The following is a 24,938-nucleotide window of genomic DNA, read 5'->3' as shown; positions in this document are numbered from 1 at the left end:
AATGTTGCACTCTAGGCTCCAAAATATCCCTAGGAATCGGTGCTACATCTGCGAGCAAGTCGTCCAACCCATGAAAATGTCCACCCGAACCATCATCATCATCATCATCATCATCATCACTCATTACTTCAAAAGGTTCACCATGATGCACCCATCGAGTGTAATCTTTGTCGATACCCGAATCAAATAAATGATCTTTTACTACATCGATGTGCAGGTAATACCTATTATTGCACTTCTTGCATGGACACCGGCATCTACGTTTTTTGTCTAAATGATTGGTGGCGAGCGTAATAAAATTTTTAAGACCTTGAAAGTATTCAGGCCTATGTGGCATATTCATCCAACTTTTATCCATATTTGTTCCTATGCACAAAAGGTATTAAAACAAATTAATTAATGAGTTAAGTAGAAAATTGAGTACGTACTCCACCAAGGAAAGTGAACCCAAAATCCAAATTGTGTACAAACTACAAAGCAGCTACTCACTTCCCATGGAATCTGAACTCCATGAAGGTAGCCCAGCTTATTGCTTAACTAACCTATATACTTTCCAAATATTCAGCTACCACTTCAAACAACCACGCAAAAACTCATTTACTACCAGCTCAGGAAATAATAAATTGATATATGCTCTAAATAGCCAGTAAGCAAAAATAACATGATAAAAAAGTAAATATTCGTAGGCCCAACAAGCAAAAAAAAATTACCTGAACTGAAGCTAGCAAAAATGAAGTATATTCACAGAGTCCAATAAGTGACCGAATGTTATTAGGCTTTATGGATAGCAAAAGAGAGACATAATTGCTTGGATGTGTATGATTGCATCATTAAAGCATTGTTAAGTAGAGGAGTGTAGGACTAGTGAACTAACTACTCATTATTATTGATATTAATAATCTTTTAGTTTAAGAAACAAACAAAGACAGATCTGTACCAAAAAGTTAATTGACGTGGGATGATATTTTATATCAAACTGATGTTAGTATAAATGTATAATAACAACTTCCCATGGAATGAATGAAAATATCCCAACAGCTTGCTTGTTAGTTGTTACAGACTTACAGCTATCATAAAATATATGATCCTTATGATCTCACTACCAAAAAGAATATTACAATTTCATTCCTCAAATGAATGCTTCGAGGGATAGTTTTACTATGCTACCTATAAAAAAAAAATAGTCTTACTATGCTCTGCAATGAATTCACCAATAATGTTCTAATCTAAACAACCTTGACGTGAGGTTCCCTTGTAGATAGCAAATTCTTGCAGTACAGTACAATAAAACCAATGTTTATCTTCTAACAAAATTTATGCACTTTCACGCATTGTTCATAATATTGCTTCCTAATACCAAAAAAACATTGCTTCTTTAATTTCTACAAACAAGTTTGATTAAAAATTCTTGCTTCCAAACAAAAACAGCTTCAACGTTTGTAGAAACAAAAAGAAAAATCATAGCTTTCATCGATTTTATCGGTAAACAAGTTCAAAGAATGATTTTTGCTTCATAACTTACTAGAAATTTGACTTGTTTTCTCTCAATGAAGGATGAAGGAGAAGGCAAAACCGAACAGAAATAAAGGGCCTACAACAAAAGAGTTGAACTTGCAACAATTACAGAAAGTAGGAAGAGAAAGGGGGGTAAGAACAATCACAAAAAAATTAAGAAAGGAGTACCTAGAAAGTAAATTGGAATTCGGAGGTGAGGAGAGAAACTATGAGGTCTCCATCTTTTGTTCTTTTGTTTCCTTTTTTAGTTTAGGGTTCTTTCCTCTCTAATTATTTTTCCTGAAAGTTTCTTCCCTCTATTTTTTTTGTGAAAAATCAAAGTATTTGGCGCTGGTTTTTACCGAAATTGCGCGCAAACGAAAACACAATTTATGATGGTATACAATGTCGATATAAAATACCAATTCCCACAATAGTCTGAAATGTCGCTACTTTGATATCAATGCCGACGAAATAAATCATCGCCCTATGTAGAAACCTATTTCCGACGTTTTTATTGTCGGCACTACACAGTTTCAACTCTATAAAAAAAAATTATTTTTAAAAAAATCACGAGAACACAATTTCCGACGAAAAAAATGTCGCAAAAACTAATTTTCCCAACTGAAACCAACAAACTATTAGGGACGATGTAAACGTGCCAAAAGGTGAATTTCAGGGACGAAATAAAAACGTCGCTTAAAAACTTGTTTGTTGTAGTGACTGCCTGGCCGGCGCACTTTGTTTCCTAATGCTAAAACTGTCAATATGCCCATTATAGAGTCGGACCATGAACCGATTATTGTTTCCTAGTAACTAAGTCACCAATAGAAGGGCTTGCTAAACATTAAAATGAAGGATTTTTAATCCATCATAAACAGTGCGTTCAGAATTCAAAGAATTCATCACCAACTAATCTACACCAACAGAAAGTCCCTTGTTCTATCCATAAAAATAAAACCCTTGGATCAATACTTGTTTTGAGTTTTGACACAAGAAGACAATGTTAAGACTAATGAAGCAATGGCATAGTAAGCAAAAATATCCAAGATGGGGTAGTAGTATAGCTTGTTCACAGATATAAATATATAAAAAATAGTGATAAATATCAACTATCTGATTTCAATTCAAGCACATGACTGGATGATATAAGTATATAACTATGCACAAATGCATCAAAAAAATGCTCTAGAAAGTCTTCTTTGAATTCTAAACTCAATGAGGACAAACTGGCATAATTAACAGAAAGATTCAAGACAAACGAGAAACATACTTTAAAATACTACATGATAAACGAGAAACATACTTTAAAATACTTACAGACTATATTGTTCATGGACAAATACTTGAAATACTGAGATCTTAACAGAAAAATAAAAAACCACTACTTTTCTCTCAACATTCTAATTCCAGTAAGCATCTTACTTAAGGGATCTGATGCGGAAGGAATTGGATGGATGAAAATGAATTTGTTGTGAACCAGATTGGCGACGGCCTAAATGACTTGGAAAAAAATCTCTTAATAACATCATTCTTCAAATTGAATACTCCAAGGTCGCCATATATGGTTTCTTGCAATTCAGATGCAAAAGATAGACCCCTTTTCAAAATGTCACCAGTGAAGTAGACAGAGTGTTCTTCGTAGCCTGTGAAGCTTGAAGTTGAAATACAGAACGAATCATTATACCCCACAAACATTGCACAATCTTTACCCACGTCGTCAACATACCCTCTGTTTAAATGTTTAACCTCCACCCACCTAGGTCCGCTGAAATCTAGCTTGTTTATCATAAAACACGCTGTCACACAATTGTTGTTACATACCCTCCTTAGCAGCAGAAGTTCTCCTTTACCTTCAACCAAATAGCTCTTACAATAATCAAAACCATATGGTCCGGATATAACCAATTTGATTATTTGCCCTTTTAGCAGTTCCATTGGAATAACATTTTTGTGGTTAGAGTGCTATATTTGCCTTTAACAACCCATTGGACTTGCTCTAATGGATTTGCATGGTTGGGTTGAGCTTCCTCTGAAAAGATATAAAAGATGACTTCTAACCAGTATCCTTAAAACACAAAAACCTTTATTTCCCATTTCTTCGGTAAATGGTAATAAAGGGACAACCTATTAGATTGGCATATCTGATACCCAGATGGCCTGATGGGGTTATTGTGATCATGTAGGTCACTCACCCTAACAATCCTGTTCTCTCTTTCAAATAAACGGAAAAAGAGATCAGACCTAGGTACCACCAGCCAATTATAACATTTAACCAAATAAGAGATCATACAACCATAGGTAAAGATGTCTTTCCCCATACCTAGAAGGTAGGTAGTCTATCAAACAAACAAAAATGGGTACCTACGATCTGCTAGTCTTCTACCATAACACTAGATTCTCCTCCCACAAGAGATCTATTTGCAGTTTATTGAAGTTTTCCTTAATTAACTATCTGGAGGGTGTCTTCATTGGATACTAAACTCTAATCTACATATAAGCCCTTTGACAATAATCAAATGCATCATGACTTAGTCTCCTTGTTTGGCAATACTAATGTTAACTTTTGCAATATGCACTCTCATGCTAATAACAAGTTCTTGCCTGATGATATCTCCAACATGTTAGAACTGCTCATTATTATGTATTTGCATATTTTGCATTATGTTAGGTTTAGTACCAATTTTGGTATTTGTAGAGCCTTGATAAGCATCCAAAACTGTAATATAAAACCCCGTAGAGACATAACATTTTGGTTAATTATGTGTTTAATAATAATAAATTAATGATATTTTCGTGTTTTTACAGGATTGAACAATCAACGTGAAAATGGGGATAAAAGCCAGTATTTAAACACGGAATACGAAATAGTGTGTCTACATTAAGTATTTTGATTTAGCCCATGTAAAGCTCAATGAAGCCCAACTAAACTCAGGGAATCAGACAGGACAGTTCCAAATTAGAATATGATCAAAGCGTCGGAAAAGCATCAAACTTTTGAAGCCCGTATTTGCTGAACCTGGACTCCATTGGCGGAAAATGAACCATCAGAAAAATCAATGCGGCAAGCTCTATACATAGGCATGATTTTGTTAAAAGTCAAATTTTTTGGACCCGCCACTAGTCGAAGCATGAGGGACCCACTGTGCGGGCCTACAGAAATTGGTGACCAAGCTCACATGACAAGTTTCAGCATACGTCAATTTGCATGAAAGACTTTTGTGCATACCCTTAGCACAAAGTCTTATTTGGTGGGCACAAATCATTAGGTGCATAAAGTCTTCATTAGGTGGCAATTAAAAGTCATGTCAATTAAGTGCACCAAGCCATTATCAGGTGGATACAAATTTAGTTACACACAAAGTCTTCATTATGTGGCAATTAAGTCATCAAATAATAAAAAGTCTTAACTGATAATTAAATGGACAGTTGGTATTCACATGAAGGAAAGGAAAAATAGCACTCCTTTAAAAGGATGTCTTCAGTAGCAAGACACAACTTTTGCTCTATAGTTTAGTTTTGTTTTGGAGTTTAAAAGTTTTCATGTAAGGTTTTAGTAATGTAATTTGTTTTATATCTAAGTTGTTAACAAAAATCTTTTTTTTGTGTCTTTATATGTACTCCAATAAAATTTTATATCTAAATTAAAGGTTTATGTCTTCTTGCTATTTCATTTAACAACCACTAGATTCTTTTATTAGGTTCACATTTTTAGTAACTTGCATATTAAGTCACCTAGAAAAATAGGTTTAAATAATATTTGTAAAATCCTGCTCACATAAATTCCTCGAGAAGTTATTTCCAGTTAGTTGTAATAAGTGTTCTGATCTTTTGGTATGGAATGAAACCCTCACTCCAAGTATATTGAAATATGCACGTGAGCGAAGTATTTGAACATTCGTATTTGAATGTGTATGAGAAACATGTTCTTCATACGTGCAAAAGTATGATTATCAAGCCTCGAGGATTAAAAACTGCCACATGTCGAATCTCCTCACACAAGCACACACCATCTGTACCTATGGTATCTCTGTTGGGCATGAACATTTATTCTCTCTTTATGTTTTTATAAGGAAAATGTTTAGGTTCATTGATCTTAGTGCCAGTAATTTATTGCTACAAGTTTCCATGATGAGTGTCGTTTTTACTCTCTATTCATTTACGATCGTTGAACATGTGGTTAAACCACTCTCTTACATCATGCTTTCTATGGCTAGTCAGATTTGGTGTGAACACCAGTCCTCTCAGTCGTTTGCTCTTTTTTTGGCAATAAACCCAGTGAAGGCTCTCCGCCAATACCAATGAGTATATTTGCATGGAATTGTCGTGGGAGTGGGAATCCTATGACAATTCGTCAGCTCGAAACCCACATCAAAGATCTTGACCCTAATATCTGTTTTCTCTCTGAAACAAGGATAGATGTGTCCACTAGTTTCATGAGATTCTCCCCCCTCGCCTTCTCCCACTCTACGTGTGTTCCAGCCAATGCAATGGCCTCAGTGGTGGTCTCTGGCTGGGATGGAAATCATCTCTCAATATGGAAATTCTTTACACCTCGAAATGGTACATTGCAGCATTAGTCAAGAACTACCCGACCAATCAACAGTGGCTTTGCACTTTCGTGTATGGGCACCTTGATGTCTCAAAGAGACCGGAGCTTTGGAACAACTTCACTGACCTCGCAACAAATCACTCCATCCCATGGCTTATTGTAGGTGACTTGAATGAGATTACTAGTCCAGATGAGAAATATGGAAGAGTTCCTTTCAACCTTGAACAAGCAACCTCATTCCTAAACTTTATGTTCTCAGCCAACTTCTTGGACTTGGGTTTTGAAGGTGTTCCTTTTACATGGAGTAACAAAAGATACAAGAACGCTAGTAAAGACCTTACTAAAGCGTGTTTAGATAGGGCTATTGTCAACATACGGTCTGGCGCACTTTGTTTCCTAATGCTAAAACTGTAAATATGCCCATTATAGAATCAGACCATGGACCGATTATTGCTCGATGAACGTACTCTAAAACCTTTTCATTTCCAATCCATTTGGACTACACCCCCGGATTGCAAAGACATCATCCAAAAGTCTTGGAGGGATAATAACAAAGGCTTGCAAGCCTATCGCTTTTGTCAAAAGCTTAAGAAAGTGAAGAAGAATCTCAAAGTACGGAACAATAATTAATATCTTTGAAAATGTTCACGCTCGGATTAGGAATCTTCGAGAGGAGATTAGAATTATCCAACAAAATCAGGATTCCGATCATGAACAAGAGAGACAATTGCAAGAAGACCTCCGCCAAGCCACCTTATTGGAAGAAAAACTTTGGCGTGATATATAAGTCAAGAGACCTCAAACTTCATTGTGACGGAACAAACTCGTGTTACTTTCACATGTCTACAGTGGTTCGCATAAACCACATATATCTATCAACAAGATCAGAGATGCTAATGGAAATTGGGTATGTAAAAGGAAGAAAACATATAAGTGATACCATTGACCCATTGTGGAGCACTTCCGAAAGTTCTTCACCTCGTCCAATCCAGATATTCATGCATGTTGATGATCTTAATATCATTGAACCGGTCATTACAGAAGATGAAAATGATGACCTCACTAGAAAAATAACTCTTGATGAAATCAAGAGCGTCCTTTTCGCTATGGACCCTAATAAGGCACCTGGGCCAGATGGCTTTACACCCCTCTTTTACCAAAAATATTAGGACATTGTCCATGTTGATCTTCTCCATACTATCCACAACTTCATGACATCTGGCCACCTTCTTATTAAACTCAACCACACCAACATCACTCTCATCCCTAAAACCCAAGGACCCGAAAGCCTAGGACAATTTCATCCGATCAGTCTCTGCAATGTTTGTCTAATAATCATTACAAATATCCTCACAAACCATCTCAAACCTTTGCTAGACAAAATTATCTCACCATCTCAAAGTGTTTTTGTTAAAGAGAGACAAAATTTTGACAATATTGTCCTTGCCCATGAGATCATTGGGACTCTCAAGCGGAAGAAAGGAGCCACAGGATGTATGGCAATTAAGCTTGATATGAGTAAAGTGTTTGACAGAGTGGAATGGAGTTTTTTGCTCGAAATATTACAAACTTTTTAGGTTTTGCAAAAAATGAAGGATTTGGATTTGCCAATGCATCTCTACCACCTCTCTCTCTTTCAAACTGAACGGATCCCCGACAAGCTTCTTGAAGCCAAAAAGGGGCATACGGCAAGGGGACCCATTATCCCCCTTCCTTTTCATTATATGTGTTGAAGTCCTCTCCAGGTTGCTTGCCAAAGCCGAGGAAAATAAGTTGATCCATGGGATAAAGATCTCCAGGAGTGATACCCCATTATCGTATTTGCTTTTTGCTGATGATAGTTTTATCTTCGGCAGGGCCAACATAGCAGAATCTCACGAACTTAAAGATATTTTGGACACTTTTAAGAGAGTCTCAAGACAAAATATTAACTTCCAGAAGTCTGGTATATTTTTTAGCAAGAACTCTCCACCTAAACACCAAAGACTTGTCATAAGAATCCTCAAGATCAATAAGAACATCACAGCAGACAAGTATCTAGGTGTGCCTTTGGTTCTCCAGAGAAAAAGTAAACAAAACTTCCAAGATATCACAACACGAGTCCTCTAAAGAATGGAAGGATGGAGAGCTAAAACACTCTTGCAAGCAGGAAAAGTCACTCTTATAAAATATGTCACCTCAGTGATACCATCACACCTCATGTCCGTATTCATGATGTCGGCATTGACCTGTGTGAAAAACTGGATTCTATGAATTCCAATTTCTTCTGGGGTCAGAATGAAAACAATGCGAACAAAACTCACTTCATAAGTTGGAATAAGCTTTGTCAACCGAAATCTTTGGAGGTTTGGACACAAGACTTGCTCTACACCACAATAAAGCTCTGATTGCTAAACTATTGTGGAAAATTATCAAAGAGCCGGACAAAATATGGGCATTTAGTCTCATACGGAAATACTCACCTAACACACCTTTACTCAAGGAAAAATGCCCTCGGAATGCTTCAAAATTTTGGAAAGGTATTATCAAAGTGAAGAATGATATCCTTCCAAATCTCTGTTGGCACATTGGCGATGGGTCCAATATCAATATCTGGATTGACCCTTGGGTACCTACATTACCCACTCTAAAGCCCATAGGCCCCCAAAGCCTAATGCTATTAATTCAATAGTTGAGTTGATTGATCCCAACAATCGAACATGGAACACTACTATCATAAATAATCTCTTCATCCCTTCTATTATATTGTTGATGAGATTATGAAAATACCGTTAAGCCAAACTAGGCACGAAGACACTATCAGATGGTTGGGCGATAATAACGGAGAACTCACGGTCAAATCTGTGTACAAGTACCTTAGCAAGAACTTGTACAACAATGAAGGGAATGATCCTCAGTTCTGGAAGTTCATCTGGCAACTAAATATAGTAAAGAGGGTAAATATCTTCCTTTGGAAAGCAGTAAAAAATGGGATGCCTACTAGAGAGAATCTTCACTTTCGACATATCATTAAGTCTATTATTTGCCCAAGGTGTAGTAATCAAGTCGAATCCACTGCACATGCCATCTTCCACTGCACCATTATCAGGCGAATCTGGTATGCTTCTAACCTGTGCATTAGAACTGAAAACTGGGATCCAAGTGTGGACCTCTACTCTATTATTTGCAAACTTATTGATAGTAATTCATCAAAATCTGTTATTATTGATTTGCTTAGCATTATGGGTACCATTATGTATTTGATTTGGCTAGATAGAAATGACATCATTTTTAACAAAGATTGCAATAACTCTATTACACGCACCTTACTAAGACTTCGTCATTCATCACATCTAATATAAGGATGAAATGCACTAAAATTGTATTAGTTGAATATTTCTCAATTAGTAGAGTACACCATAATTAACATGGGCATTTAAATTGGACCAGCCTTTTTTCTACCACTAAATACCCTTAATCAAATATTAAAACAAATTATTCAATGCCCTTAAAATGGACTATTTCGTCATTTCAGTTTTTGCTTCCGTTTATACCCTTAAGTTTACATAATACCTTTAAGGATTTTTGTGTAAATTCAAGTCGGAAATAAAATGCACGCACCATTTCAATTGTACGCTTACCATTAATACCACTTTTATTAACATTTATACCGACTTCATTACTAGAAAACCAGTTACATCGTTCTAGCTTCTCTTTTTCTCTCCAATCTCCTCTCATTATTGAAAAATTAAAAGGTCATGGACAATAAAACCATCTGACTATTTCTCTAAATTAGGTATGATTGTTACTTTCAATTCTCTAAATCATGAGAATTTCCTTTTATTCATCAGATTTTGATTTTTTTGAGATTTCTATTTGGATTAATTCACTGCTAAAAAGATGATGTAGAGGATGAAGGGAAGGGTTTTGAATAGAGATGGGAAAGAGTTATCAGTGTCCCTAATACAGGTCTTTTTTGTTTCTTCTCCTTTATATTTTTTTTAATACATTCATTATTTTTACTGCAACGAGTTTGGCTTATAATCACATAGTTTGGCAAGAAAAATATACATCCTCTTTCAATTTATTCAAGCATGTAAAATTCTTTCTATGTAAACTGCAGAGGCTGCTGAGGTTGGAGAGATACTGTTAGAGTATGGACTTAAGCCCCACGAGTATGCACCAGTCGTGAATGCTCTTCGGAAGAACCCCCATGCATGGCTTGATTTCATGATGAAGTAAGTTTATTATGATGCTAATCATGTTATCTACTTATCTATAACCACAAAGTTTATTGATTTGTTAATAAAAATCTCATACCCCTAGGCTGGTGGTCATTAGAATATAACAAAAACATTATAAGTGCCTCAAAGGCTTGGAACCACAGCCTGAATGCTCCACTAAGGTTTGTGTTAAGTGCGCATCAAACCACAGCCTGTTGAATGTCTGGCATCTAAAGATGATCTCATCTTCATAGAACTAATCATGGCAAACTATGTGAACGTGTCAAAATTTCTAGCTGTAACTTCAAGTCATAATCAAAATCATAAAAGAGCACCTGTCTGCAACCACGATGAGGAGGCATTAAGAGCCATCGATCTTAAATTCAACACGCCCTAATATCTAGTGGCTTTCAGTGAGTGTTTTCTTAAGTTGAAATTATTAAATAATGCCTATCCGGCACATGTGGTTTTGGCAATGGATTTTAAATGGCATCGAGAACAAACTTGAAACCCACAAAACAAAGTATCTTGTGACCTTGAATGAGGAGGTAGATTTCGGTGCACCTCTCTCTTCTCTATACCTTAAAGAGAAACCAGTATATGTTTAGTTGACTTGGTATTGTACTGTATTTTGGTGTTGTCTATTTTTTTCTTGTCTCTTATTGTCACCACGGTAGGGCCGAGAATCCGCAAAACTTGGAGGGAAGATATATGAGATGATGGGCATGGCACTTTCGGCAAGTGGGCAACCCCCCGCAGTTGAAGTTCGGGGAACCGAAGAAGTCATATTGGAGGAAGTCGGACATAGAAGCGGTTGAGGTTGCAGAAGTTGTTGAGCCAGGTTGGTGGTGGTCGAAATGATTTAAGAAGAATGACATTCCATATTGACGGATATGATGTGTGTATCAAACAGGGGAGAAGTGTCATTGATAGTCTACATGATTTATTGGTGATGATATGTTTAGGTTGGCTTTAGTATGATCATTGGTAGCGATGAACTGTAATAGTTTCTTTCGAATCAAACTTATGTATTGAAAAAATTAAGGAGTATTTGTTAGGAGTGTAGACAAAAAGATATGCCATGGAGTATCGGAATTTGGTCCATCTCTAATCATTGTGATTATCCTATCTAATCGTCAAGCTTTTTATCTATTTAGCTTATTGTTAGTGGTGTACTTGCGAAAGTTCGTTTCTTTTTCGCTTCATTGATGATTTTGTAGATAGGTAGCGAGACTATATGCCCTTTCAGTCCATCTTACGGACTTATCTTAGATATGGATGGGTAAGTTTGAACGCAGAAAATCAAGTTTGCTAGCATTTGTTTCCATCCACATCGTCAATCATCGTATTAAGGATAAATATCTGAAAGAGCATTGCAAGATTAAGCCACTAGGTCATTTTCAAAATTTACTATTATCAATACCACAAGACCATCAAAAGAACTGAAAACAGTAGATTACCCTCTTCATTTGGGCATTGACAAAGCGTGAGTTAGTGGCTATGGTGATGATGGATACTTTTCATGAGTACCTAATGATTTCACCTTAAGAGAGCGAGAATGAGTTATTTCGAACTGGATAATGCCGGTGACTCCATGGCATTTGATTGAAGAACTTGAGCAAATATTTGGTTTGACAATTTTCGCATTATTTACAAAGAAATCTCTTCTCCCTTGGTCGGAGTTAAGCTAATAGTCTGTTTGGGTAGCTAGAGGGTAGGGCCGGTCCGGTGAGGGAGATGTACAATGTCATCAAGTAGAAGAGTTGTTGGAAGAGAATGACTAAGCAGAACTTCGGGAAGCGATGCGGATAACATAATTTGATAGTTCAAAGATCACTTGGCATCAAGAAGGTCATATCTCCATCTTGTAGTAAAGTTGGATTGGTGTTAAGCATCTGCAGCAGGATGACAAATCCATGATAAGAATTCGTTCTCATGTCATCCAGTCTTTCACGTAGATCATTTACGGTTGGTCTTGGAGTTATAGGTTGTGATTCAAACAAAAAAAGAGTGCAAGGAAAATGAAGTATGAAGCCCATTTGGTTGCAACCAAATATTTCACAAATGTTAAAGCGAGTTGTGCAATTTGATACACCGAAATAGTTATCACTTTGAAGGAATGAAACCGTATTCATAATATGGGATATGGATATTGTTAACCTCTTGTTGCTTGACTATGGATGCTTGGGCAAGGAGGTTACCGGTGAGTCATTGTTTCTTTTTATTTCATACTTTTGATCATACGCTCGATTAGAATAAGTATTCTTATCTTCATCTTCTTACCTTCTCTATACCAAAGGCAAACCCATGTATCCACTTCAACGGGGAGGGAAGCCTATTTAACGCTTTTTTGCAAATCACAATGCAATAAAAATATTGAATGGTTCTCGATTACATATTGATTTGCCCACATTCGAGCATGGCCCATGAGTTGCGGATCATGGTATCCATTAGTTTTAAAATGTTCATATGGAAGGGTAGGTTATGTATATACATTCCCATTGGAGGATGGTGTTACGTTTGGACTCCAACAAAGCTATTTTAAGGAGATTATGTTAACCTTTTTAGTCATGGTCTATAACCCAACATTTTTATTCATTTTTGTTATTACTTGACCTTGATCTTTAATTATGGTTTTGTTCTCTTTATATACCTCTGCTATCTTCAATGCAAAAAGCGAGTCTAAAGCCACCATTTTACTCTAATGACTCATTTTACGGTGTACCAATGCTTGTGTGTTATCCATGTTTTGTGGAGATACCTTAAGTTGGAATAAAGGGCTTTTAAGGATCCTATTTTTACGTATTTCTTTCATTTCGTTATTTCACACCAATAGGCACTCGCTATCTTTTTAACATGTACAAAAGATATAGTGTTAAACATTGGTGGGCTCTTTCAGAAGGTTTGAATAAAGCGTAAAACATGTTTGGACTATACAACATATCCTTCAACCCCCAACTATAGCATCTCTGTTACCACTAAAGGATCTATTTTTGAGATATGATGCTCCTCTATCCTTCTTCACATGTAGTCTAGAAATTTTGAGTGGTGCATCGTACCTTCAGTGTTCCTAATTCTTGCAAGCATGCTTGCTTAATGACCAAATGATTGTAAACTTCGAATAAAACAACAATTTGTATATCGGTTACAAGGCTTTTAGTGTTTTTTATATTTGGGATTGGTGTCATTGCTTTGGCAAGTAAAATAGTTAACATAATGGATCGTGGTGATCAAATATACAAATTTGTGCTTCTACCGTAGAACGCTACTCCAAGTGCTATATTACTTGGTGGGAGCATTTGCCATCTTGAAGTGGTATGCAGTTTTTTAGGCTTCTTCCCTTCTCTTCTGACCAACATATCTTTGTCATTTTTTTTCTTACCATGTATATCGCTATTTTCTTTAATTTGTTGTCATGTATTTAAGATACACAAGGAAGATTTTGTTTAAATATTCAAATTTTTGGTTATCTCTACGTTCTCCAGCAGATGTCATCATGTCAACATATCGATATTGCGAAATACCAGAGCAAACGTCTTCCGTCAAATACTCAAATAGAAGCAATAACTCAAAACCACCTTACCAGTTCACGCTCAACGAGCGTGCCCAAAAGGCTAGTATATGTAATGACTGAGCTTCATGAAAATTCAAAAGTTCAAAATTTTATCAGAAGGATATTAGCACAACATAGGAGTGCAGTAACTTATGGATCACACTTGAAGTAGGCTAGGCTAGCACCCAATCTCATCTACTTTGCAGCAGGATCTGGTTCCACAATATGTGGATGTTTTATTTTCTTTTCCAAGCCTCACCTTTCATCTTCACTCTGTAGCGAAAAAAAAAAAAAAAAAAAAAAAACCTTTCATCTTCATAGTCTAACCTTCTAAAAGAAATAGGGTTACCCCTCCAAGTAACTAGTCTCCACTAGAAGGGCTTGCTAAACATCAAAATGAAGGATTTTTAATCCATCATACACAGTGCGTTCAGAATTCAAAGAATTCATCACCAACTAATCTACACCAACAGAAAGTCCCTTGTTCTATCCATAAAAATAAAACCCTTGGATCAATACTTGTTTTGAGTTTTGACACAAGAAGACAATGTTAAGACTAATGAAGCAATGGCATAGTAAGCAAAAATATCCAAGATGGGGTAGTAGTATAGCTTGTTCACAGATATAAATATATAAAAAATAGTGATAAATATCAACTATCTGATTTCAATTCAAGCACATGACTGGATGATATAAGTATATAACTATGCACAAATGCATCAAAAAAATGCTCTAGAAAGTCTTCTTTGAATTCTAAACTCAATGAGGACAAACTGGCATAATTAACAGAAAGATTCAAGACAAACGAGAAACATACTTTAAAATACTACATGATAAACGAGAAACATACTTTAAAATACTTACAGACTATATTGTTCATGGACGAATACTTGAAGTACTGAGATCTTAACAGAAAAATAAAAAACCACTACTTTTCTCTCAACATTCTAATTCCAGTAAGCATCTTACTTAAGGGATCTGATGCGGAAGGAATTGGATGGATGAAAACGAATTTGTTGTGAACCAGATTGGCGACGGCTGAAATGACTTGGAAAAAAATCTCTTAATAACATCATTCTTCAAATTGAATACTCCAAGGTCGCCATATATGGTTTCTTGCAATTCAGATGCAAAAGATAGACCCCTTTTCAAAATGTCACCAGTGAAGTAGACAGAGTGTTCTTCGTAGCCTGTGAAGCTTGAAGTTGAAATACAGAACGAATCATTATACCCCACAAACATTGCACAATCTTTACCCACGTCGTCAACATACCCTCTGTTTAAATGTTTAACCTCCACCCACCTAGGTCCGCTGAAATCTAGCTTGTTTATCATAAAACACGCTGTCACACAATTGTTGTTACATACCCTCCTTAGCAGCAGAAGTTCTCCTTTACATTCAACCAAATAGCTCTTACAATAATCAAAACCATATGGTCCGGATATAACCAATTTGATAACTGGACGACCACTATCAACGCTAGAAACAACGAAAACTTGTCCAAAATCATTCACTGCATAAAATTCCCTGTTGTAAATCGCAATATCATTATACATCCCCTCAATATCACCTTTTACTGAATACCACTTCTTAACCCTTCCTACCCTACAAACAGCTAATGTCCTAAACCGCCCTTGAATAACCATAACAATCCCAGTACTAGGGGACATGATAGCTTTGTATATATACCGTTCCCGAACCTCGCTGCTGGACATAGTTGTTGTTGACATTTCAAGAACCCTGTAGCTAAAATGTGGCCTATTTGGAACAACATAATAAAGTTCATTTCTTCTACCAATAAAACAGCCAGTAACACCAGGAAGCTTAGTAACAGGTGGAAGTTGGATTACTTTTTTGGAAAATGGATGATATACCTGTATTTCACTGTTTTCGTGAACCGTAACAAGCCAACCTCCACTACAAGAACCGCAGATTCTACGATCAGCAAGTTGGGGTGTATCAATTTTGTAAGTTTTGCCATCTTGAATATTGAAAAAACCAAGGGTCTTATCGCAAATGTTGCTCGCTATTTTGCAAGTGTAATTGCCGTAAGGAACAATTAACCAAGGAATAAGATTAAGGTTTGGAACAAGTAAAGGTGTTGCATGTGACCTCCATGGTCTACAAACGCAGCTGAACCGAACTAGATCATCCAGGTTTAGGAGAATAGTGATTAATTCTAGAAGGTGGTCTGGAATTTGTGACCAGCGACTAGCCATTGAAGGAGATGGTAATCTGGTTTGCTTAAATGCTTGAACAAAAGCTGTGAAGATGCAACTCTTTATTTTGACTTTTCTGGTTGGGCATTCCTCAAAAGACTCAAAGGAACAGAAGCGATAATGAATATTGGTAGTTCCAGTGCTTCACACTGCTCTCAAAGGAACTTGAGTCATGCTATTTACCGATATTTTGAGATGAGTCCGATTTTGTGGTCAAAACCAAGCAGTTTAACAGTTTTTTTTAGACACTAATACAGTATTTTCGGGGCAGCCCCTCCACCAATCACCAGTTGAGGTCTTGTACACAGCAAACAGTTGTATATCCACAAACATATTCTCCTTTGAGATTCATTTTTAGCACCCGGCGGTATGGCCGTACTCAACCAATCTCCATAATGTATTTATTGATTATATGTTTCTCATTGCACATCTTAAGAAGGGTTGTATGTTGCTAATTTAGAATCCATATGTTGCTAATCCAGCAATTGGGTGTCTGAAAAATAGAAGTTAGGCTAAGTCTAATAGTGTGGCAAAACACCAAATATAACGGAAATTGTGATCTAATTGTGCGTTGAAACGTTAACTCGCCAATGCTATCGGTATACGCTTACCTATCTATACTGCCAATTTTAACGATATAGCATTCAATAGAAACAGTGGCTAGAAAATTTGTTTGACCAAATTTATTTTCAAAATCTTTAGTTTTGGTGAATTACTTTTGTATCTTTATTATTTTATATTTATACTCTAAAGATAAAGGGCAAAATGGGAAGGAAGGAAAAAAATATTTTCCATTCACCTTTGGGAGTGGCAGGTAGGGAGTGAGTTTTTTTTTTTTTGCATGCCATTGTCAAAGGCCATTGGGTCTTTAAATGCTATCCCACTAACCTTATGAACTATTCTATTGTGGTTTGGTGCCATGTCACCCAAACCATTCGACTTATCCTTAGACACTCAAAAACAAGAATGGGTCTTAATATGAGAAATTATGCACAACTCAAAAACATAGTTACTGGGTATTGGGTACTGATAAATTCATAATACTTAAGATCTACTAACCAATTAACCAAACTCAATATATTACAGTTGCATTTGCTAATCTTCAGCCAATAGCCCAATACTTGCAACCTAAAGGAATTACCAATGGAAGTAACAAGTACAACTTCTTGAATTGATGCATGAATAAAAACTACATAATCACTAATCAGGATGGTAAACATGGTTTGAAAGTCATCCAGCAAGATAGAGCATTTCTGATGGCTGCAGTCTGTACTTACAGCATTTTCTAACAAGAGAAATCTGATTCGATTAGAACAAATTAAGGACTAGCGTGCTTGATTCAATCAGCAACAATTTTATCCCCAAACTAATAAAATTGGTAAATCAAACTGGTAGTCAAACTGGTAGTCAAACTAAAAAAGAGTAGAAGTTTGAGATACATATGAAGAACAGTATGTTAAGATAAATTACAACCTTTTTCTTTTCTTTTTTTTCCTTTTTTTTTGAAAGGAAAATTTATTAAGAAAGAATGGTGTTGTTTGAGACAGTAATACTACTACAAGTGATCTCATTTGAGTCTATACTAGATCCTTAAAGGACTTTCTATATTCCTCACATGGTCAGGCTTGCTAGTACACCGTATGTATTGAAGTGTTGAGTGCTAATGAAGATCCTTTCCTGGCTGCAGAATCGGCTCCGAAGTTGCACTCTCTCCAAACATGGGTCAGCTTCCAACACTGTAGTTTTCAATTCGCTTGTATCCATCTAGCCTTAAGAACACATGGTATTGAAGCTCCATTAAAGGCTGTAACAGCAGCTTGAGAATCCGCTTCAATCCATAGCCTTGTCCAATTCATCTCTACTGCCTTCTCAGCTGCAATCACAATTGCTATGCATTTAGCTTCAACGCACGTAATCTGGTCTAGACCAGTAGCTAGTGCACCCACCACTTCTAATTCATCGTTCCGGCAAACACATCCAGCACCTCCTCTACTAGGTACACCAAGAACAGCACCATCAGTATTGATTTTTATCTCACTACCAATGGGTGGGATCCAGTCAACATCATGTATGGATGGTGGGGGGAAGTGTTTCCATTCTACCTCAAGTCTTCTCAATACCTTTAAATCCGAAGTGTCATTATGCATCCTTCCATTTGAGAGCCAGCTAGAAGTTCTAATACCCCTCAGAACTTCTCTTTTGATGCTGCTCATTGTATTGCTTTGTCCTAACGGCACAATATGCTAGTGTCAATTTGTAGCAAACCAGACAGGCGGAGGCTTGATATCGGAACTTGGATAGAATCGTTCAACAACATCAGCTGTCAAATCCCATACACCAACGTCACCAAATGGTTTGTCGACAAAACCCTCCAAATTGTTGCCCAAACAGTCATCAGTGAAGTAAATACAGTTCCCTTTGCACTCAGGAACATCTGAAGTCAAACGAGTAAAGGAATCGTTACATCCTACAAACACGGCACAGTCTTCGTCAAAATTATCAACATGCACCCACTCAGGCCCATTGAAATCTATTTTCTTGATTATAAAAGAAACTGTAAGTTCAGCGTCAAGATTCTCGGCTTCCATAGGATATCCTCGAACCCTCATTATCAAGAACAATTCGCCCTTGGCTTCAACCAAGTACTTCTTATAATACGAGTAGTTTGTTGTTTCGCGTATAACCAACTTAACAAATGGCCGGAGAAGAACACCTAGACCACTGACAACATACACATTCCCATTGTCTTTAACAGCGTAAAAATCCCCATTATAAAGAGTAATGTCATTAAATTTCCCTGCAATAGCGCCTTTAACGGAAATCCATTTCTTGTTCTTATCACCAATCCTACAGAAGGCTAATTTCCTATCGAAACCATGAATCACCATCACAACACCAGTAGTACGCGACATTACAGCCTTGTCTATGTAAATTTCCCGCATGCGTTTCGACGAAATAGTATAAATTAACTGTTTCTTCTTAACCTTATATACAAGATTCCGAATCATGGTACAATAAGAACCAACAACGCCAGGGAGTTGTGTGACCGGTGGAAGTTTGATTACAGACTTTGAAAAAGGATGTAATACCTGAATCTCTCCGCCTGAGTTGACCGTAACTAGCCATCCACCTCGACAAGAACCACAGATACGATGATTAGCTAACTCTTGTATTTTAACTTTGTAAAGTTGACGATTGGAAAGACTGAAGAAACCAGCAGTTTTGTTATGGATTGTCCCTCTGCCTCTGAAGTAACCTTCTCCATAAGGGACTATTAGCCATGGTAAAAGAAGATTTGAAGGAAGCAAGGACATAGCAGCGAGTCTCCATGTTCGACATACGCAACTGAAACTAAGTAGGTCCTCGAGTTTGTGTAGTCGGTTTGTTATTAAGTCTAGGAGGTGTTGTGGAAGTTCTGACCAAAGACCTGCCATGTTAAAAGTTGAGAAAGGTTCGTGTACGTGATGAGACTATGAGAGAAGAAAACATTACCTCGTTTTAAAACCTTCGAGTGAGTAACTTTGAACCCAACTTTTTCTTCTTCGATAATCTATTTTTAAACTCTCAGACGATTTTATAATCTACTATATAGCTTTTGGATGATCGAGTTTCATGGTAAGTGTGGAACGTGGATCTTGTTTTGGTTTCCAAATTTGAATTGGAAAGGAAGCATCCTCAACTACTAATTAAGTATCGAGTTGAATTACTTGTTTGAAATTGGATAAGCCGATTTGAATTAGTAATGATGAACACATATTTTAACCGTCCCTCTAAGGCAAGGTAATGCAGCCATAATTAAGGACCATGCATTCGACTCAATTTGGCTAACTTATATAGCCTAAAAAGCATTTTTCTTTCGGAAAATCAGTGATTGCCATTAAAATTGTACTGAAAAAACGAAAGTAATTCAAAATCACCTTCCAGTTTTCGTTCACTTTCCTAATCGGATGCACTATAAATCTAAATTCCAATACTAATAAAAACACCTTCAAATAGTATTGAGAAAGTTAAAGTTTCATAAACCATATGGACTCAAACTCGAAATATTGCACGGTGTAATATCTATGTTAGCACCAGTCTTTCCTAATTTTGTGAAGTATGCTCAGAATATGTGATTATTCTATGCCTTGCAACAAGAAATTAATTCCATTAGTTTCTAATCAGACAGAGACGACAAACATATACATTGAACAACTTTTTTATTTTATATTTTCCGGTATATTATTATGATATAGATTCCAAATTAAGTACGCGAAGATCTTTTGGCGTATGCAATGTTAAATTAACTGACTGATTTACATAGAACAATTGAACCTTATAGAAGGGATTTTCTCCTAAGATGATTGACTTTGAACGCTAAGATTAGTACCAATTTTGTTGACAAATGAAGAGAAATGTAACATGAGCTAAATTAAGATAAAAGACAAAAACAAAAAAGATTATAATTTTTTTTTAAAAAAAAGGATTGTCTAATGCTACACAAGACACTCTGTATATATCATTAACATGCACTCCATACGAAGCTTGGTCTAAGGCGCATGAGTTCTTCTATCACATCTTCATTTGATCAATTGTTCAAGACGAGTGGGATATATAGGCATCAGTCCCAAACCAAGCCCAATGAAACTCCCACGTATAAACTAGATAGACTTTCTCGAGCTATCATCTCATCATCCTTTAATCTTTTCTTACTTTGCTTGTGTGGTAATCTAATTTTCATTAAACTTGAATGGAACCAGATTTACTGTCTGGTGGGTTAATCGATATCCAAAGCAATGAGACTGTGATAGCAACAAGTCCTGACCACACATATACAATTGTCGGCACTCTGCCTCTTCTTCCCATCAAACCTTTGGCAAATGGATATAGGTGAGCTAAAACCCAAAAGCTAAAGAAAGCTCCACCGAAGAGCTTGTTCCATTGTGGGATCACACTATAAACAGTCCTTGAAAACCCAATGACCAATGCAACTATGTTAACCACAAGGATAGTTAATGGCATTATGAAGAGACTAGTCCATTTCACTAAGTAGAGGTCTGCGTAAATGTCATTTTCATCTTCTCCAGAGGATTTGGATGTTAAGGTAAATGAGATTTCAATACCAGCGACGACCTTGAGAAGGCCTTGGATGACAGCAGCAAGATGGGCACTAGAGCCACCTATGACCCAAAACTGCTCATTCCTCCACCATTCTTCAAGAGCAATACCTGACCACTTGACCTCAAGTAAGGAAAGCAGAGCAAGGGTGACAGTAATAATGAATAAATACAACAGGAACATTGGATCAAGACCCTCTACAATGAAGTGTCCAGAGAAGAGGGAAAGCGCCGGTAGAAAGCAGTAGACAACGAGGAAAATTGAAGTGAAAGGGTAAATGCCAACGTTAAGGTATGCAATCCTTTGCAAAAACTTGAGGCGGGGACTGGCAAGCAAAGCATTGTTGCGAGAGTAAAAGATCTCAACAGAACCCGTAGCCCATCTAAGGACTTGGTGAAGTCTATCTGTGAGGTTAATGGGGGCAGTACCACGGAAGGCATCACGCTTGGTGATGCAGTAAACTGATCGCCATCCACGATTGTGCATGCGGTAGCCAGTAACCACATCTTCTGTCACTGACCCATAAATCCAACCAATTCTCTCTCCCCATTCTGTCTTGTCCTCGTACCTATATTATAAATTTAGCGTAGCAAGTAAAATGTCAGTACATAGTTTTATTTGATCAAGTATTCTCTTCATAACAATTCCACCAGGCAAATTAGAATGTCTTTGATTTGTCTATACATAACGATCCAATATCTAAGCCAATGAAATCAAGTTGGTAGCAATGCTAGAAAACAATCTGGAATACACAGGATTATAAGATATATAGCTACATGGAAACCAGCCACTGTATGATGTCAACAATTACATTGTTTCCAAATCTCAACCATGGCAAAGCAACCTTATAACAGCTCTTCAGGTAAGATTCACAAAAATGATGCTATTGTTACACAGTTACACTCACATCTCCAGAATACCACATTAATGAGCATATGTAAACAGAAGAGGATTCTAGTAGAATAAACATACCAGGATGATATAACAGCAACAGCTTCAGCAACAGTGGGTGCATCAAGTGGCTGTCGTGGAATCAATAATGCACCAGGAGGGCGGCCATTTTTCACTGATTTGTGGTCAGCAAGAGGGCGACCTTGATACTCGGCAACAGGAATAGACTCAGTAAACAAAGTTGAATTACCAAACTTCTTTGGCAAGTGCAAGTCTGGGTGTGCTGCTGTGAGTGGTTGAGTATCAGAATCCTCTTCCTCCTCTGATTGCAGTTGAATATTAGCTGCAGGGTTCTTGTTCTGACCAAATATCCCCGAGTATTCATTCGCGCGTGGAGGGTGAAAACCATACAATGCAAACCTACGAAACAAACAGCCGGTCCCAACATACACAGGCCCCTGAAGACCATCTAAAGCACGCATATTGCCATCGAAGAAAACAGTATTATGATTGGCATATCGGTCTGAAGGATCAATGCCTTCAAAACGTTGAGGGAATTGTATGTAACAAATACGATCACCTCCACGGTCCATCATGAAGCACATTCCTTCACGGAGAGCAAGAGAGTTGTATATGTAGTGGTCACAGTCAAGGTTAAGAATGAAAGGACCGTTGGAAAGGATTGCTGATGCTCGGACCAGTGCATTCATGGCCCCTGCCTTCTTGTTGTGATCAAAACCTGGACGCTTCTCACGCGATACATAAGCAAACATTGGAATGCGGATATCCACACCAGTGAAGTCTAAGACCTTCTCATCTAGGTGACCATACACTGGGTCATTGTCAGGGACCTTGCTCATTACCTGTGAATAAGATTAGTTGCACTTTGCATTTTTAGAAGTGAACTAGTTGGTCCTATAAAATAACAGAAAGTTGCAACATTTTGTACTACGGTGTACAAGGCAGAAGTACAAATTTGAAATTATATACAAAGGAAACAAGTAGTACTGGCACAGACCTGAATAATGCCAGCATGGTCACCTTTTGAATGATCAGCACAAGGAGAGTGCCAAGCTCCAGGCCAATGTGTACCATCAGCCATCCATGTGGCTTTAGTGAACTTAACTGGCTCATCTGGTAGAACTCCACCATTTTTCTCCCTAGCAACATTTTTCTCTTTCCTTTCTTCCCTTGCATTATAACTATCACATCTCTTGTTAATTGAATCGGGTAAACCGTTAATCCGAACCTTAAACTCGTCATATTCTCTTTTAATCCAACGACGATCTTTAACAAAATCAGGTCTTTTCTTATTTTTAGTGGGGTCAATTTTACTACTGAAATAACTATCAGGATTACGTGGCTCAATATTATGTTTCCTACAAAATGGCACCCATACTTCAGCAAAATTCACAGCTTCTGCCATTGCTTCAAATGTTAGAAGGGCACCTCCATCGTCAGAAATGTAGCATGATAGTTTCTCGATGGGGTAATCAACGGCTAAGATTGAGAGAATAGTGTTGGCAGTAACAAGGGGTGGTTCTTTCTCAGGATCTGCGGTTGAAACATAGACGTCCATTCCAGGAAGATCTGACCGTCCAAGTGGATTACTTGCGGAGGGTAGCTCGAATTTGTCGTGAAGAGCAGCAAGATCCGTGGATCGGTTGATTGGATTGAGTTTAGGTAGTTGATCAAGTAGCCAAGAGAAAGCGAACCAGATTTCACAAACAACTGATAATCCCCACAGCCACATTGCTTCTTTGTTTGGGTTCCTAACTCGCCATGTTAGAAATAGTCCGAGTGCTATCATTCGTACTCCCACCAGAAGCCTGTTTTGCCACATCAAATATTAATTTTGTTAATGCCAAATACACCTAATCTAATAATTATTATGGTTGCAAATTTGTAACACAATTGTTAGGTACAATCTCTCAAAGAAATGGCCGGTGTTTTCATCAGTTCATCACCAAAATCGTACTAAAAATATGCAAATCCGGCCAGTGAAATGTTTTTACCTAGAATTGCATCTTTCTCATTGGATTTTGGTGGTAGAAACACTTGGCAAGGTCTCGGTTGTTAGTCATGAGTCATGACTGATTTACTTGTCGGTCAAGCAAGGTACGTAGGATACAGATACAGCCATACTGAAACAGCGCTATAGTCTGGAAATTGAGGCCTCTTGTGAGAATTTTCATAATTTGAATTCCTTAAATTCGCGCCCATAAAGAAATTTTTACACTTTGGCTAAGGATGACAGTTTAAGAAAAAAAATTAAAGCGCACCTGTAAGGGCTAAGGATAGCAGCAGGAATTTTGAGTTTTCTTGTCAATGGCTTCCATGGTTTATCAATAAAATCATCCATACTAATATCAATTCCATCATGACCGTCGTACGTGTTCTCGTCCTTGGACCAAAATGCATTCCCAATACCGTACGTTCCTTTGGATTCAAACAACCAACGGTTGTGATCAAAATCACCCGTTTGGCTTCTCAATAACATAGACTTGTTATTTGATTTCATGAGTGACATTCTTCTTTCCGTTTTTTCCCCTCCACCAACACCACTATTCCCTCCTTCCTCTTCTCCACCTCCTCTTCTATTCAATCCAGCCCGCTTTGATTGTTCGGTTGAACCCGAACTTGCACTTGCATCCGCCATAGGTTGGTTATCCGGTGTAGGCGGCATTAGTACGGTGTAGTTTATGTAGTCATTGGCCGCTCCACTACCATAATCGGACGAGATATCTAAGTCGTCATCTCGAGATAAACTTACAATGCGGCCACTAGATGTTCGCCGAGCAAACTTTACCGCAGTTGGTGGCCGACCAGGCGTCCCCTTGGTTGGACTCGTCGACGTTGCCATGCCAAATTTTACTATAAAAAATAATGTTAATGTAATAACGAGACGTAAATAATAATTAAAGTTAAG

At 37.3% G+C, this 24,938-nt stretch overlaps 4 protein-coding genes across 4 annotated transcripts; all 4 read right to left on the bottom strand.

The window, feature by feature from the left end:
- Positions 1-14,770: 14,770 nt before the first annotated feature.
- LOC147502866 (F-box protein At2g26160-like) lies at positions 14,771-16,021 on the bottom strand. The gene has a single exon (XM_086604633.1). The coding sequence runs from the start codon at positions 16,019-16,021 to the stop codon at positions 14,771-14,773; it is 1,251 nt and encodes a 416-aa protein (XP_086460759.1).
- Positions 16,022-17,766: 1,745 nt separating this feature from the next.
- Positions 17,767-18,234, bottom strand: LOC147502865 (uncharacterized). Its single transcript, XM_086604632.1, has one exon. It carries the CDS (start codon positions 18,232-18,234, stop codon positions 17,767-17,769), a length of 468 nt encoding a protein of 155 aa, XP_086460758.1.
- Positions 18,235-18,270: 36 nt separating this feature from the next.
- LOC147502864 (F-box protein At2g26160-like) lies at positions 18,271-19,455 on the bottom strand. The gene has a single exon (XM_086604631.1). It carries the CDS (start codon positions 19,453-19,455, stop codon positions 18,271-18,273), a length of 1,185 nt encoding a protein of 394 aa, XP_086460757.1.
- A 1,002-nt stretch (positions 19,456-20,457) lies between these two features.
- On the bottom strand, positions 20,458-24,874 carry CSLD1 (cellulose synthase-like D1). The gene is made up of 4 exons (XM_086603915.1): positions 24,292-24,874; positions 23,028-23,838; positions 22,091-22,872; positions 20,458-21,686 (listed from the first exon to the last, which is right to left on the bottom strand). The coding sequence occupies exons 1-4, from the start codon at positions 24,870-24,872 to the stop codon at positions 20,741-20,743; spliced, it is 3,120 nt and encodes a 1,039-aa protein (XP_086460041.1). The 5' UTR covers positions 24,873-24,874; the 3' UTR covers positions 20,458-20,740.
- Positions 24,875-24,938: the final 64 nt, after the last annotated feature.

This window comes from Coptis chinensis, chromosome 4, assembly GCF_015680905.1.
Source record: "Coptis chinensis isolate HL-2020 chromosome 4, ASM1568090v1, whole genome shotgun sequence".
NCBI classification, from domain to species: Eukaryota; Viridiplantae; Streptophyta; class Magnoliopsida; order Ranunculales; family Ranunculaceae; genus Coptis; species Coptis chinensis.
Note: the sequence above shows the minus strand (reverse complement) of the source record. Positions and strands in the feature narration are given on the sequence as shown.